The 17,552-nt window shown below is 50.3% G+C and overlaps 1 protein-coding gene across 50 annotated transcripts in view; it reads left to right on the forward strand.

Annotated features, from left to right (window-relative positions):
- CELF4 (CUGBP Elav-like family member 4) overlaps nucleotides 1–17,552 on the forward strand; it is a 343,629-nt gene that overhangs the window by 34,165 nt on the left and 291,912 nt on the right. For 3 of the 50 annotated variants that reach the window (XM_004380900.2, XM_004380901.2, XM_004380899.2), the window contains exon 2: nucleotides 2,719–2,742. The exons of the other annotated variants lie outside the window; for them this stretch is intronic. In XM_004380900.2, the coding sequence (XP_004380957.2) occupies nucleotides 2,719–2,742 (24 nt within the window). The remainder of the gene's footprint in view (nucleotides 1–2,718; nucleotides 2,743–17,552) is intronic. 50 annotated transcript variants of the gene reach the window in all.

Raw genomic sequence — 17,552 nt, forward strand, 5'->3', positions numbered from 1 at the left:
AGGACCCAGTGGGCCAGCTAATAGGCCAAACCAAGTCCCCAGCTCTGGAGCTGGTCCCCACCCCCCACAAATGGGGAGATGGGAAGGTGCCCTTCTAAGTAAGACACAGATAGATTTGGTCACAGCAATGCCTGTATCCCCATCCCCAGAATTTCTCCCATCTCTGCAGCTCCCCATTTTCTCCAGGAGAGGGACTTGCAGGCACTTTGAGGAGATACAGGTGGGCCTTGCTATTCACTGGAGCTGTTCCCGAAATAGTGAATGCAAATTGTTATTATCTTCTTTCCTTTTTGTCATTTTCTTTTCTTTTTTTTTTTTTTTTTACAATGTATCCTATTTGAAATGTGCTGTGTTTGCTCATCAGGACAGCCATATAAGGAATCCTTTTAGAAAAGAAAGAATCCTTCTGCCATGTGACTAGTCAGCCTTTAATTCAACCCATGTTTCTCCAAGCCACCCCCTGAGTTACCAGGTGACTGACTCCCTGAATCAAGAGCCCCCCACTCAGGACGCCTCCCCTACTGCCTGGGGCTGTGGCTGGGAGGCTGGGGGAAGGGACCATGCTGGAGGCAGAAGAGCATCTCATAGGTTCTGTGTGGCTCAACAGATCCTCTCGGGGGTCCCAGACTCACATCCAGGAACTGCAAAGGAACTCACTAGACGATGTCTTTGAGAGCAGACATTTTGGAAAACCCAAAGCCCTCCACCAAGCTGAAGAAGACGAGCACGTTAGCAAATATGTAGCTCCAGGGGATCTGCAGTGCCACGCCATCCCTGACTGAAGCATAAGGGGAGGTATCTGGAGTGGCCGAGCCAGCTTTCTGGAAGGTTTTGCCCTGCAAGTAGCCGCTGACATGAGTAAGCATAGAAGAACATAATAGCAGCGATCCAGATAATTCAGGGGAAATTTCGCCTCCACCAGCCATATCCAGATAATGGAAATGGAAAGAGAGGCTTTGGGGCCTGAATAATTTTGCAGCACCCCCTGGAGAAAGACATCATGCTTGTTAAAGAAGAGGGTCGGCTAAAGACAGGAATACCCTCTATGAGATGGATTGACACAGTGGCTGCAACAACGGGCTCAAGCATAGCAACAATTGTGAGGATGGCGCAGGACCGGGCAGTGTTTCATTCGGTTGTACACAGGGTCACTGTGAGTCGGAACCGACTCGATGGCACCTAACAGCAACAGCTTTCCAGAGGAGATGCTAACATGGCAGCTTTAGGCCATGATACGTGTCCATGTACAGAGCACTTTCTCCTCTGCACAGTTCTCTCCTCTTTCCTCGTGTGACGTTTGTAACGGCCCCATGAGTGCAAGGGAGCAGGAACTATTATCCCATTCGACAAGCGAGAAAAGTGAGTTCAAATTGAGTTGTCAAGGGAGGAGGAGAGTTATTCCTGTAGACAAGGGGCTAGGTTCATGTTTATCACCCAATGCCATGTCACCCAACACGATGTCACCCAACTTGATTTTTTTTTTTATTCTCTGCCTTACCTCCCAAAAGATAAAAAGCCAAGCTCATTACCTATGTACTCTAATCTGCTTATCTCAAGTGCCTGAAAACATACATTTCCTCTGCCTCCCTCAAAGACGCTATTCTCAATTTCCTTTAAGGTCTATTCTTCAAAACCTATTTCAGATGTAAATGAGGTACAGCCTCCCCAAAAGAGAACATCCATCCCTCCATCTGTTATTCTGCACACCCTGGGCAGGGGTCACAAGGCGACTGCAGTGCCATGCTTGCCCTCAAAATACCTACAAAGAAATAAAGTACAAAGCCGCATTTTCCCAAACTGTCACAGGAACACACATTCCAAGTGCTGGGGATGTTCAGAAGAAGAAAGGCCGTCTCCTGAGGGGATGACTTGGGGAGCTGCACAGTGTGTCCTTCGATCTTGGCCTTGATGAATGGATATGATTGTGAAATGCAGCGATCAGCAGAAGTGCCCTCCACAAGGAGAAAGCAGTTTGAGTAACGGCAGAGAGGTGCTGAGGAAGGGCGCCGGGCCTGGCTAGGCTGGGCGGCAGGCCGCTGTGTGGACACGGCAGGAGAGGAGCTGACGTGAGCTTCCAGGGCCTGGATGCCAGGCGAAGGTGTGTGGGCCATAGCCGTGGGCAGGGAACTGCCCACTCAGGCCGTTGTTGAGGAGATTTCCTGGCCAGAGTTAAGACTGGAGATCGGGGTGGTTAGGGGGTCAGCAGGGGAGCACCTCGCTGGCTCACCACCCTCGTAGTGAACAAACCAAACCAGTGCCCTGGCCTCCCACCACTTGTCACCCTGCTCTCAATAGCCCCAGGTGTATCCAGATATCATGGCGCTGGGGGGCCTGGCATCCCGTACTCGGAGCTGCATCCTACATCCTGAAAGCCACGATGGAACCGCCCCTCATTCCTAGGCATAGGAGAAACCAACTCCACAATATTTTTGTTGTCGAGGTAATTCCAACTCACAGCGACCCCGTATGACAGAGTAGAACTGCCCCATAGAGTTTTCTAGGCTGTAATCTTTACAGGAGCAGATCTCTAGGTCTTTCTCCCGCAGAGCAGATGGGTGCTTTCGAATCAACAACCCTTTGGTTAGCAGCTGAGAGCTTAACCATTTCGCCACCAAGTCTCCTTAACTCCACAATGGAAATCCTTAATTCCCAATCTTCTCGCCTCCAAAGACACGTTTCATTGGTTCCCTCCCACCTCACTCCGCTACTTTCTTAAAGGTGTTGCCTTTAAAACAAACTGCTGTCATTAAATAAATCATTGATTTTTCTGCCCCATTTTTTATTAATCAAAGGCTAATCAGAGCTGCAGATCAGCATGAGGCAACCGTGCTCAGCACATGGAGTGGATATGGTCCTTGTTAGAAGCAGTAAGGTGCTATTTTTGTTTTCTCTGGCAGCCTTACCAAGAGGCATGTGCCACCTTGGGCTTTGTGGAAGACCAAGGAAGAGCTTGATTTCTGGGACCCCAGGCTGACAAGCTGACGGTCCACACCTTGAGGGGCCCTAGGGACTGAAGGGGGCAGGTGAGGCCCAGGTCTAGTGGGAGACAGACCTGGGAGAGAAGAGTGTGAGGTGCATGAGAAGCTTGTGAGGAAGGCAGTGCAGGACTCAGACAGCATCCTGGACAAAGAATCAGGCTGGAACTTGCTCTAACCTAAAACTGAGGGTCCCCAGGTCCTCCAACCAGCCTGTGACCTCATCCCACCTCTGCACTTCATGGGGCTACCCCCACTCCAGCAGATAAGATGCCTTTTGGTCCCCACCCCTTCCCTTGCCTATACCACTCCCTGGCTAAAAGACACCACTAGGTACATCGGGGTTCTACAGCCTGGACCAGATTCTTATCACTCCTTGTTTTCAATCCTGCTGACTTTTTCCTTCTTCTGTTTTTTTTTTTTTTTTTTTCCTTTCTGTAGTTATTGATCCCAAACGAGGAAAAAGTCTATTAATCCTAAACCCAGGGAAGATTAGAGATAGGGCTGAGAGGGCTTGTCAGGACAGAGGCACACGGCACTGTCCCCTGGGAAGGTGACCACGTCACTAGCAGGAGGAGGAAGGGGGACAAAGGGAAGAGACAGAAAGGGAAGCCAATGTGACCCCTGAGTGATGTGGCTAAGGAGGAGCCCTCCAAACCTCAGCGGTCACCAACCTCCACCCTCGGAGATGGCAGATTGGGAGGGAAAGGGATAGGTGAGCGTGTAGAGAGCAGGAAACAATGATGCTGGCCACAACCCACCCCTCCAGCCCAGCCCCATTCTCAAAGCCTTCTTCCTGGCAGACAGGGAGGGGATTTGCAAGCCCTTGCCTGGGGCCACATATAGTTGGGAAGCACAGGGTGAGGACCCAGGCCCCTTGAATGTGGGGAAGCCCATTTCAGACAGCCCAAGTGGCACTCAGTGGGGAGAGTGAGGAGCCAGACAACCCACCAGTAGAACTTAGGCAAGTTTCTTAACCTCTCTGCCTCAGTTTCCTCCCCTGTAAAATGGACATAATAATTGTAAGAACTTTATAGAGTTGTGGAGAGAATGATATGCGATCTCAAACATATATGAGAAATATCAATATATATATACCCCCATTGCTGTTGAGCATTCTGACTTATAGCCACCGAGTAGGACAGAGTAGAACTGCCTCAACAGAGTTTCCAAGGAGCAGCTGGTGGATTCGAACTGCCAACCTTTTGATTAGCAGCCGTAGCTCTTAATCACTGCACTACCAGGGCTCCAGATACATATATATACATATATATATACACATATGTATGTGTGTATATGTATATATATGTACACATTTGTATGAGAAAGATATGAGATCATCTGCACATTAAATGTTCAGTATTATTATTAATAATAATTATGATTACTCCTTCATCTGAAGTGCAGAAAGGCTGGACCAGGGCTGGAAGAGAGTCTGACCGACTCCTTTCTTGCCCAGCATCCTTTGCAGAATGGACTGGGGCATGCAGTCCTCAGGGACGATACACTGGGTAAGCAGTATGGTAGCCAGAAAGCATTCGGATGGATCTGTGCAGTGGCAGCTGTCCGTTCTGTCAGTGGACCACAGTGAAAACCAACAGCACTGTCCACAGAAGCTGCTCACGACCTGAGCTGCGTGTCACAGCCGCCTGCAGGCCCCACCCCGCCCTGATGGAATCTGAATCTCAGGGGGTAAGGCCTAGGCACCTGCATTTTTCAGATGGAGACACTGAGGCCAAGCAAAGTCAAATCCCTGCCCAAGTTCCCATGGCTGTTGGGTGGTAGCTGGTTGCTGGGCACCCTGATAATAAAATCCAGGTTCCTGTCCCCCAACCAGTGCCATACCACGCTCTCCCTCAAAAAACTCATACCTGGCTTACCTAGAAATCTACCAGTTGCTTGCAAAGCAAGTCCACAAACAGTTGGCTTCCACTGCCTTAGGGGGCTAAGCAGCATCACCTATGGGAGTGTCTCTTCCCTCCTCCAGGAGATTTTCTTTGCATTTCCTTTTCCCACTCCAGTGTTCCCATCCCTCTCCCCATCCTCAGCTTGGAAGCTGGCACCTGGCTGTGTGGATGTGCCCTGGTTCATAGGTTTCTCCATGGACCTCCTTCCCGGGGGGAGAGGGGCTGGTGTGCTGTATCACCCAGGTCGAAGCTTGCTGATGTCAAAGACCATGTCTTTGGGCTCCAAGGCACCTTTACCCACCTTGTTTGGGACAAAGCACTGGACAGATAGGCACACCTGAGTCCTGCTCGCCAGGCACGCCCCTCACTTCTCGGGCCTCGAGCAGGTTCACTGGATCAAAGGAAGAAGTCAGAGTCACCCATCCCCAAGCCCTTCCTGAGGATCAGGTCTATGCCTTACCTTACTTACTCACCTGCAAACACTAGGAGGCTGGCACTATCATTATCCCTATTTTACAGGCGAGGGCACTGAGGCACAGAGCACTCAAGGGACTTGCTCAGTAAATACCTGACCCCAGAGCCTGGTCTTTAATCCAATACTAAACCACCTCCACATGGGATGTCTCATTACAGAGTCTTAGGCCCCTAAAAAGCAGCAATTTGGGGGTTAAAAAACAAAAGGACAAGCTAAAAGCGGATGGCTTGTTTGTTGTTTACTGCCTACTTGAAATTATGACAATTAGACTCCAAGTTACCAGTTTACGGAAGAATAACAGCAAAAGATGTGGCCTGGTACATGGGGAAAAAATGCTGAATTAGGAGATTGCAGCGTTGAGGTTTTTAAATTATTATTATAAAAATACCACACGCACGTAGTAAAAAGTGCAAAGGGGTATGTACGAGGAAGACGATCCTCCCACTGAAGACCTCACCCCACTCTCCAGAAGAACAACCAGTTTCCTGTGCATTCTCCCAGAAATATGTCAAGTACAGACACACACACGCAAACACACCCACAGATACTTTCTGTTGTGGAAATTGGAATATGCTCCTCACACGGCTGTGCACCTTAATTATGGGCTTGGCAATATATCTTGGATCTTTCCAAATTGGCACACATATGCATCTCCTTCGTTTCATTTAATAGCTGCCTAGTATGAATCCCTGGGTAGGGCAAAGGGTCAACATGCATGGCTGCCAACTGAAAGGTTTGAGGTTTGAGTCTGTCCAGAAGCACTTCGGAAGAAAGGCCTGGCAATCTACTTCTGAAAAGTCAGTCATTAAAAACCCTAAGGAGCCCAGTTCTACTCTGACACACATGAGGTCGCCATGAGTTGGAATTGACTGCATAGCAACTGGTTTTTTGGTGTTCGGTTGTCTAGATATTCACTTATTTACATAGCCAAGTCTCCACTGATAGACATTTAGATTGTTTCTAGCTTGTGTTTTATTTTATTATAAACCACCCACAGTCAATATCCTTGTGCACATCCATTACACACATGTACAAGCCTGCCATAGAATAAATTTCTGGAAGTGAAATGATCTCAATAGATATGAATAGTCCACACTTTGATATTTGCCCTCCAAAGAAGTGGTACCAATTTAAATTCTCATTAACTGTTTTCTTTTTTTTTTTAATTCGTGTTTTCCCAAACTCCTTACTAACATTGTGTATTATCAAAAAATGTGTTATATTTGCCAAGACGTGAGTGTCAATTCCTACACTGACACTGACTAGCTATGTCTCTGAGCCTCAGTTTCCTCACCTGGAAAGTGAAGTTCAGACTAGCTGATTTGCAAGGACCCTTTCAGCTCTACCTGTCTGTGACTTAAAGCATCTACTATCTACCAAGTTCCTAAGGTCCCTGGGTGGCACAAACGGTTTGCCCTCCACCATTAATCTAAAGGTTGGCGGTTCGAACCCACCCAGTGGTGCCATGGAAGAAAGGCCTAGCAATCTGCTTTCGTAAAGATTACAACTGGGAAAACACTATAGAGTAGTTCTACTCTGTAACATGAGGTCACCATGAGTCGGAATTGACTCGGCCAACGGCAATAGGTTCAGGTCACCAAGTTCCTACTGCGTGCCTGAAACTGTGCCATGAGCTCCTAGCCTGAAAGAATGTAAAGTCTGGTTGGGGAGCACGCATCTAGAGAAAATTTAAGGAGCAATTTGGGATAGTCTACAGTCAAGTGCAAGGAGACCTGGTGGCACAATGGTTACACACTTGGCTGCTAAGTGAAAGGTTGTTGGTTTGAACCCACCAGGGGCTCCACAGGAGAAAAGACCTGGTGATCTGCTCCTGTAAAGATTACAGTCTAGGAAACCCTATGGGCAGTTCTAGGCTGTCCTATAGGGTAGCTATGTGTTGGAATCGACTTGATGGCACGTAACAAAAACACAAAGTCAAGTGCAAAGTCGTACAGTTTAGCCTATTAACTTACACACAGTCACAGGAGAGTCAGCAAAGGGGGCTCCTGTGGTCAGGGGCATCTTCTTGGAGGAGGTAGAACTTTTGTGGGAGGGGCAGCAGTAGGTGGCTGGAAGCAGCAATAGAAGACATCTTATCTAGATGCCACCCAGAACCTGGAAGGCCAGCCGGCATTCCCTCCCTCCTCCCAGCCGCCCTACAGTCGGCTTGTTTTCTCACTTTGGACTGAAACAAGTGAAACATCAGGTTTGTCTCAGAGCATGGTTTCATGTTCCGGTTCAGTGACGACCAGTTCCCATCCCAGCAGTTTCTCTAAGTACTGTGTTCTCTGTGAAAACATCAGTTCAGTTTATTGTTCTGGAAAAAAAATTACTCCACATAAACCTTGATTAACCCAAGTTCTCAGGAAATAGAGAATTCTAATTAATTTAGTTTTCTGGGTAATAGAGGGTAACAGGGTTTAGGGGTTCGGCTCTTTCCGAGAATGACTTTCCAAGACTTGAGCTCCTCTCCTGCTTCGGTCAGTCCAGTGGGTGACCCTTCAGTACCGGATCTGAGCGTGTGGCCACCTCCCAGGCAAACTTCCAGCTGCAGGAGCCTTGGAGATTTAACTGATGGTTGATGGAGGTCAGGAGTATGTCAGGGAGCGTGGGCAATGTTTTTAGCTTCTGGTTGGCTCCATAAAGCAAAGGGCTTGCTATTCTGGATGATTGGCTGTCTTCCTGAAAAGGGGGTGAAGGCAGTGGAAAAACCATTGCAGTGAGTTGAGGGTCTGCTAGATTGATGTGCTATTTGTGGCTTACATAAATTAATAGTATGGAGCCCTGGTGGTTCAGTGGTTAAGAGCTTGGCTGCTAACCAACAGGTCGGCAGTTCCAATCAACCAGTCGATCCTTAGAAACACTCTGGCACAATTCTACTCTGTCCTGTGGGGTTGCTGTGAGTCGGAATCTTCTTGACAGCAACGCGATTGATTGAGCCATGGCTTATTACAACTGAAGAGGCTCCTGGTCCAACCTGCTCACTTGATAGATGAGGAAACTGAGGCCCAGAGAAATGGAGAGGCTTGTTTCAGAGTTCTCAGATAATGGGGTGGTGACCACACCCAAACCAGTAAAAAACCAGTCGCCATCATGTCAACATAGACTTGTGGAAATCTCATGTGTGTCGGTGCAAAACTGTGCCCCATAGGGTTGACAATACCTGATTCTTTGGAAGTAGATCATCAGACTTTTCTTCCAAGGTGCCTTTGGGTAGACTTGAACGCCAGCTTTTTGGTTAGCAACTTTTTGGTTACCACCCAAGGACGAGCACACCTTAGACCCTACCAATCCAGGCTCTTTGATGATGGGCAGGTTATGAACTTGCCCAAGTTCCCATGGCTGGTAAGAGGCAGACCTGGGGTTCAAACTAGATCCTCACCTTCTCTCAGGAGATTTCTGAGACCCTGAGTCCCTTCCCTCAGGGCTCTGGAACCTATTTCTTAGGAAGGGGACCTTTGAGTCTGCATTTTGAAGAGTACCTGATAAGATCCTGAGGCTGGTGGTTAGCTGAAAGCTGTGCTCTACACCAAGCTGCCTTCAATGGTCCAATTCAAAAGTCATTTGGAAAGAATTCTGACCCAGGTAGCTACATCCCAAACCACCTCCCTCCCAAGCACTAAGCACTTTCTAGAGGAGCCTTGAGAATACAGAGCCTCTCAGGCCCCTGCAGGTCATAGGCAGATTTACCACCAGACAAACGCAAGTCACTCCCCAGACCCAACATTTGTCTTCGTTGAAATAAAATGCACCCTCTAGCACCCTTAAAGATCCCTGGGTGGCGCAAATGGTTTACACTTGTCTGCTAACCTGAAAGTTGGCCGTTCTAACCCACCTAGTGGCTCCACAGAAAAAAAGCTTGGCAGTCTGCTTCCATAAAGATTACAGCCAAGAAAACCCTATGGAGTGCTTCTACTCTGTAAGATGTGAGGTCACCACGAGTCAGAATCGACTCATGGCATCAGGTTTGGTTTTTCGGTTTTAACACCCTCAAACCCACGCCTCACACTGAGATTAGGAGATAGTTCTAGCTCTGGCCCTGCCGCTGTCTGGCCATGGGATGGTCCTTTGCCTGTGTTTCTCCAGAGGGAAAAAGAAGATACAATCATTTCCACCTCACCTACCACCCTTTCCCCGGGCTGCTGGGATAATCCAGGTCAGTGGTGCACAAACTGTAGCATGGCTCAGAATCACCTGGAGTACTTGTTAAACACCCGTGGCCTAGACCCAGCCCCAGTGTCTGATTCAGTTAAGTGGATGGAGCTCAATAATTTGCATTTCTAACAAGTTCCCAGGTGATGCCTCAGGCCCATGCTTTGAGAACCTCTGCTCTATGAAACTGTGTGTCCAAGGGAAGTTGTGAAAGGATTTTTATTATTATTTCAAATTTTGTTAAATACAGGATCCTTCTTTCAAGTGGAAAAAGTAACATTTGTTCCCCTGTAACCTCATATCTGATAAATTTAAATGTTCATGAATCCCGTTTGCTGGTTCAATAACCTTTGGAAGTTTTAGGAAACAGTATAAACCAATTAAGGAGCCCTGGTGGTGCAGTGGTTGAAGCGCTCGGCTGCTAACCGAAAGGTCAACAGTTCGAATCCACCAGCTGCTCCCAAGGAGAAAGACCTGGCAGTCTGCTTCTGTAAAGATTACAGCTTTGGAAACCCTGTGGGGGCAGTTCTACTCTGTCCTATAGGATCGCTACAAGTCGATGGACAGCAGTGGGTGGGACAGACCAATCAGCCAGTCACCCAAGGAGCCTAACACCTCCAATCTCTCACATTCCCTCCCCAACCCCAAAGAATGGTCAGTTGAAGAAACCAGGAGCTTCTCTCCCCAAGAAGAGAAATGTTAAAGACCTGTCCAAGTCCACCACCTGTCCACTCAACGACCTCACCTCCACCCTCACACACCTAGTCACAGACACACAGCGCCCTCACCCACACAAACACGTCACTCCCCTCCACGCTGACATCACACACCCCAGAAACCACCCACAGGGGCTCTACCTGGAGCCAAGCTTATTCCCAGTCTAGATGTGGGCTTCCTGTCCCCATGTGGGGCTACTGTCTGAGTTACAAGAAAACAAGTTGAAAGTGGAAAGGACTTCCAGAAGCCATTAACCCCAAATAGACATGGCCTGTCATTGGTTCGATTTGTAAAGACAGATGTTAACAAGCATGAAATCTGGAGAAAGGGATGCCTGGAGCCACCCTGTGGCCAGCTCAGGAGGGAGAGGCAGAAAAACAGACAACAGAAGGGTGGTCAGGAAAGCAAGAGACCCCAAAGAAAGAGAGTGTCAACCAAGAGAAAAAAGAGGAGGGCAGGATGAGAGAGGAAAAAAGGGAGGGCTGGAGGGCGAGAAGCTCCGGAAGAGGCAGGCAGGCACAGACAAAGAGAGCGGGAACCCGACAGCCGCAGCCGGAACGGGCCGAGCGGCGCTCAGCGGAGACTCGCCTCCCGCTGCCCCAGGCAGCGCGGCCTCCAGGACTCGTTAGGGCCAGTGGGACTCCGGGTCACGCCAATGAGGTCATTGACGCTGACCGCGAAGAGCCGCGGCCGAGCGGGAGGGAGCGTGGCACGCAGCTCTGCACCCCCGGGTGCCTCGCGGGGTTGGGGGTGGGGAGAGTCTTTTTTTCCGCTCCCTCTCTCGCTCCTCCCTTAATGGCTCGGTAATTGATTGGCCCCGCGTCCCATTTTCACCACGGGCGGCCCGCGAGGGGCGGGGAGGAGGGCGGGGGTCGGCTAATACCAATTTTTCCCGCGGCTGCTTGGCGTTGTGGAGCCTCCTGCTCCGGGCCGCCCCGCTGCGCGAATTTACCTCTGGTTTAACTAGGAGGGGAGCTGAGTCAGGGACTAGGGCGTGTCAAGTCAAATCAACACAAATGCAAAAAGAGGCGGGGCATGGGGAAAGGGGAGAGACAATCGACAGCGACAGCTCGGGAGCAATCACGACAGCCTGGAGTTAATTGCCACGAGGGAGACCAAGGCAGAAGAAGAGGAGGAGGCTTGAGGGCTGAGAGAGACACTGGAGGGAAGAGATGAATGAGGAGGGAGAAGGAGCAAGGGATCTTAAAAGACCATCGATTCCATATTCCTGAGGTTGGCACTTGAGGCCATCTGTAATCCATCATTTCCCCCTTCCCACCCACCCTGTCACCCCCCTCTCTCATCAACACCACTATTAGGTACCACTGCAGCCTGAACATTTCCTTAACCTTCTCCCCCATAGTATGATCTGGTCTTACTTTAAGTGGCCTTTTCTCTCCAACCAGATGTGACTCATCCAAGGCAGGGGTTGTTGTTGTTAGGTGCCATCGAGCGGGTTCTGACTCATAGCAACCCTGTATACAACAGAACGAAGCACTGCCTGGTCCTGCGCCATCCTCACAATCGCTGTTATGCTTGAGCCCATTGTTGCATCCACTGTGTCAGTCCATCTTGTTGAGAGTCTTCCTCTTTTTCACTGACCCTCTACTTTACCAAGCATAATGTCCTTCTCCAGGGACTGGTCCCTCCTGATAACATGTCCAAAGTATCACTGTACGCCAGGCACTGTGCCAGGTGATAATCAAATATTGTCTTATGTAACCTCCTCAGCATCCCTAGAAGACAACAATAAGAGGGAGAAGCTGGGTCAGGGCCTGTGTTCCCCCACGGCATCCACAGCCCCAGCACAGCCCATGTTGCCCGTCCACAACGAAAACCTGTTGAGAAACAGCGTGATGTACACATAAGCAGCAGTAACCTGTGCTGGGCAGACGTTAGGGATGCTTGGCAAGGTCGAGTAAGTTGCCAAAAGCCACGCACCATTTCCTATCCACTGCTGCTTCTCTTCCTTTCTTCACCTCCAGTAGACTGATTAATTGTAGATGGGTTGATCGTGGATTCATTATTAAAGACAATGTAGACAGTCACCTTTCACACTGGGATCAAGGATCAGAAGGACTGGTGGCCAAAGAAGTTGTGAGACAAAGGACGGGGAAGCCAAGAAAGCTCTGCAAGTGGGGCTGCTCTCAGCAGGCCATGGGGTCTCCACCCCTCCCCAGGACCCATTGTGCTCACAGCCTGAGCTGCGGGATTCAGCTGATGGACATCCTGTGATGGGCCTGAGTTTCCCAGATCTGAGCCTGGGAAGAAGGCGCCGGCTGGTGCAAACGGTTACTGTGCTCCGCTGCTCACCCTAAGAACTGGCCGTCTGCTTCCGAAAAAATCAACCGTTGAAAACCCTATGCCTATAGAGTACGGTTCTACTCTGACACACATGAGGTTGCCATGAGTCAGAATCAACACACACACAGAGAGCTATGTAGTCCGACTTGGCAGGGTCTCAGTGGAGAGATTTGCCCCTTGGGATCGGTTCCTTAGTTTCGATCTCAGTCCATCTCCCAGCTCGGCTCCAGCTCAGTTCTGGGCTGGGCAGAGGACCAAGGAGATGTGTGACTCTGTCCTCTGGAACTCACAGTCTGAAAGATCAAGACCCGTACAGGCCAGAACCAAGATGGTCACTGTGCTAAACTGTAAATTCAGTACAGCAAGCAGGGGACATAGAACAGGAAGGAGCATTGTGTGCTGCAGGGGTCAGGAGGAGGTGGGGCTCCTCCAGACACTAATTTAAGAGCTGCCCTTTACCAAGGCATTGCTGTGTGTGCTGGGCACCTGGCAACCATTATCTCATTTACTCTTCACACTTCCACTGCAAGCGAGGCACCATTTCTCTTCTTCACTTAAACAGATGCAGAAACTGAGGCTGCAAGAGGTTATTTGCAGAGGTTAGTGGCAGAAATGGGATTTCTGACCCCAAGCTCGCTCAGGAGCCCCAACTCTTAAACCCCCTGGCTGCTGAGTGACGGTAACCTGCTATAAACAGGTGAGGTGGAGGAGAAACCCAAAGTCCCTTTGAAAAGAGAAAGAAAGGGGCTGGATGTTCCTGAGGCCACCACAGAGGGTGGGTGAGATGCTGTCCCCTGCTCTCTGTGACTGTCACTTCTCAAGCCCTCCTGCCTGCTTGGCAGGATGAAGGACAGGCTTTCACAGGCAGACGGGAGAGGCCGAGGTCACTGCCGGCAAAGGCACAGCCAGCGCCGCTCCCTGCCGCCCAGACGGGCGCTCTGATCCTCCACTGAAAATGTCACACGCGGAGACAGGCACGCTCTGATCTTCAGAGCGCCGCGGTGCTTCTGTGATGACATGTGGGCATCAAGATTTGCATATTTATTATAGATAAGCTGTCAAAATGTATGTTGTCAATTTCACCTTATACTCCAGATTTAATGGTGCGCGTAAAGGACAGAAAATCTTTAATATTAATATTAATATGATTTTAGATTATAAGACTGCATTGTAGATATCCATCAGCCAACCCTTAAGGACATGTCACTCAAGTTGATATAGTTTATAGAAAATTAATGTAATCCATCCTGTATGATCTATTACAGGGGGCACGAGGAGAGAAAAGAGAGCGTGCGCTTGGGGCGGGGCCTGGGAGGCCATTATTACTTGCCACGATTCTCCAGACGCGCTAATTTGTGTTCATGCCTGAAACGTCAGAGAAGGGAATCTGTGTGTTTTAGACTTGGCCTGGACCTCGGGGACCAGCGGTGCCAACTCCTCCACTTTCCTGTGAGGACACTAAGGCCAGGAGAGAGGAGTGGCAGGGCTACAGTCACTCTGCTAGTTGGTGGCAGAGGTGGGCATGGAGCCCAGGCTGTTGAAGCCTGGCCCTGCTACTTTCCCCAGTCTGCATGATGTACCCAAGGGCTCTAGAGCTGGAGAGCCTCATTGAGGAGGCCCCAGGTCTCTCTGACATGCTCCCATCCTCCCTCATGCCTCAGATGCAGCAAAGCTTCCTGACCAATCGCTTCTTCTATTTCAAAGGATCCCAGGCGTCCGTCCACTGGTCCTCAGAAGGACTCTTCCCCCACCACAAGGGGACTCCGGGACTTGGCATTGTGGCAGAGGGGCTTTCCTGAGGCTCACACCAGGCCTGAGCTTCCCCAGAGGTGGTGATTGCAGAGGTGCCAGGAACTCCAAAGTCCCCGCTGCCCCCCACACTGCTCCCTGGCGCCCCAGGCTCTGGCATTCCCACTTAAACCATGGATTAAATGGCTTCTTGGAGTATGGCAGTACGAGAGGGACCCAGTAACTGCCCAGAAATTCATGACATCACAAGACTATTCCCTCTGGGCGAGAAGGGATAATCCCCAAGATGTCTTAGGACCTGGGATGGAGCCTCTGCCCTAGCCCCAGCTGGTGCTCATAGCAGTAGGCAGGCCCCAGGGTTTTTGAAATGGGCTCTTCATTTACAGGGGCTGAGCAGCTAGCACAGATTGTCCCTAAGCACTCAGCTCCCCTCTCAGGTCCTGTGATCCCCCCTGCCACACACCCCCAACACCCTGCTTGCCTCAACTATGTAGGAAACAAAACAAAAAAATCTTATCTTCCATACAGCCAGCCAAAGTCTGTTGCCCTTTACCAGCTGGATCAACAGACATTCCAGAGGCCTCCCAGACCAGCTCCACAGCCTACTCTCTTAATTGCTCTGCTCTTACACAATGTCTGACTAAATGAAGTCCCTCTCCAGGCTTTCATTTCTATACCCCCAAATGTGAATGATTAGACATACCCTCCTTAACTCAGTTAAGGGACTAGGCTGCTAACCTGAAGGTTGGAGGTCTACCCTCGGAAGAAAGGCCTGGCGATCTACTTTTGAAACATCAGCCATTGAAAACTCTATGGAGCACAGTTCTATTCTGACATACATGGGGTCACCAGGAGATGGACTCAACTCAAAGGCAACTGGTTTCTTTCTGTTTTGTCTTTTTACTTAACTCACAACCTACTGTGAATGTGCTCCAGAAAATACCACGCAGAGCTCTGGTGTGTGTTCTGTGGCTCTGGGTCTGGGACTGAGGCACTGCTGACCCTGCCAAGGGCCCAGAATGTAAGCAGTGAGGAGGAGCTTGCAAGAGGAAGGGACAGCCTGTTCTTCTGGGGTCAGGCTCAGCCAGTTTGGGTGTCCAGGGCTTGGGGTGGGAGAATACAGACCTGGGACCATGAGGGATGGCCTCCCTAACCCTGCTAGCCGCCTCTACCTCCTGGGGGTGGGGGGCTCAAGTTCTCTGGAAGTTTCTTGCCCAGGAGAGGGGGAGGTGATATTCTGTTGCCTGAGTGTCCACAGCGGCCTTCTCCCTCAGGGTCCTCCTCAGGCCTTAGCAGAAGAACATCTTGTCTCCCACCAGTCTACCAGCTCAGGATCAGAGCTGGTGTCCCCCGACGCTGCCTGTTGACCTGCACTCTTACCCCCACCCGCCTCCTGACCACCCGCCTCTGGTCCCCTGGCTGGCTCTCCCTCTCACAACAGGAATCATGAAAGCCCGGCTGGGATAGGTGGTGACCAATGGAGTTTATACACATCCACACTTCTTATCTGAGGTAAGACAAGGCCTGGCTGAGCTCAACACATCGCAGAGGCCGGAGGGTGGGCGGAAGAGAGGCTCAGGCCACTGGTGGGACGCTGGCTCGAGGCTCAGGCTTCTCAGGACTCCCTGTGGTCCAACCAGGCAGACTTGCTCTCTGGATGCCCCCCGATCTCGGCATCTTATTTATATGCTTCTGCAGACTGATGAACACCTGAAGCATTTTTCATCCTGTTCAAACTGCAAAAGCCTCCTAGGGTACTTCTGGGTTAGTACTTCCATAAAATCAAAGCCAAACCTACTGCCATCGAGTCGATTTCAACTCATAGCGACCCTATAGGACAGAATAGAACTGCCGCATAAGGTTCCCAAGACTGTAAATCTTTATGGCAGCAGACTGCCACAGCTTTCTCCCGCAGAGCTGCTGGTGGGTTCGAACTGCTGACAGTACCTCCATACAATGGCAAAATGCTGATGGGAGGAATTTTTTTTCTTTCTTAATCTTCCACTGAAGACTCTGAGCAAGATGACCTGCAGGAGGAGGAGGCAGGGACAAACAAAGCCCAAGCCCACAAAACAAGGAGGGGCACCATCCTTGAGCACATTTCCATCTCTCAGAAACGCAGCAAGGAAGGTCTCCCAGCTCAGAGAGACCCAGCTCACCCCTGGGCGTCTCTCACAGTCGGCTCCTCCCCAGCCCCCAGCCACTGTTCTGGGTCATGGCTGTGAACAGTATAAAGCTGGGCAGAGACAAACCAGAGTGTCCAGGGAGAAAGAAAATTCGGTGAAGGTGGAAGGGTGTTCCTAGCCCCACCAGGCCCCTGGAGGCTGACCGATGACAGTGGACAGGTCCATCTCTCTGTGGCTCTCGGGGCCACAGCGGGGAGTTCCAGGAAAAGGGGTCTTGGTTCAACCCACACCCAAGGATTCTTAGCCTGATGTTCTCATCCCCTGGGGGAGGAAAGGATCAGATTTCAGGAGTCCGACAACCCCCTGAAATTGTGTGCAAAATTGTTGTGTATGTGCATCTGTGTGAGGGTGCACACGTGCTGTGTGTGGATAGGGCATTTTCCAGGAAGAATATCTGTTAGTGTCCCTCAGATTCTCACAGGGGCAAGGAGTCCCTCCAAAACATTAAAGAACCACTGAGCCAACCCTGGAACTGCTCAGCCGTGGAGCCAAGGGCCTCATGAGGCAGAGGGATCCCTAGACAAACAGGACTGTGAACTTAGTAAATCTAACTCCAACCTGACAAGATTGCTTTAGGGCAGTGGGGAGTGAGGGTGCTCTTTGGACCTCCAGCCGTCAGGGACCTAGGGAGCTTCGGGCCCTGGGAGGGAGGCCTGGAGGCCTTCCAGGCTCACTGCTGCTCTGGCTGCATGGCTTCTCTGATGTCTTGATACCCTGGTCCCGGTTGGCAGCCTGAAGTTGCTTTCTCTCCCTGACCCTGTTTATCTCTGTGTCACTAATATCTATTTTTATGTATTCTCAGGTCCCCTTTCTTCCATTCCTCCATTAATACTTCTTGTTCAGGGGAGGATAAACAGGGTCATAATCACGCCATAAAGTGAACCACAGGCTGTGTGTTGCTTATTGCCCAGGGGTCTGCTAATTGGAATTTATAAAGTTCAATAAAAACTATAATCCAATAAGGGCTGAAACTCTTCTTCATTTATCTTAGGGGTAATAATGGGCCTGCCCGGCCACCCACCTGCCTGCCAGCTAGCAGTGGGAGGACAGGGAACAGCCTTCTAAAGGAAAGGGCCTTCCCCTGGGG

The sequence above is a fragment of the Trichechus manatus genome, unplaced genomic scaffold (assembly GCF_000243295.1).
Source record: "Trichechus manatus latirostris isolate Lorelei unplaced genomic scaffold, TriManLat1.0 scaffold00078, whole genome shotgun sequence".
In the NCBI taxonomy this organism is placed as follows: Eukaryota; Metazoa; Chordata; class Mammalia; order Sirenia; family Trichechidae; genus Trichechus; species Trichechus manatus.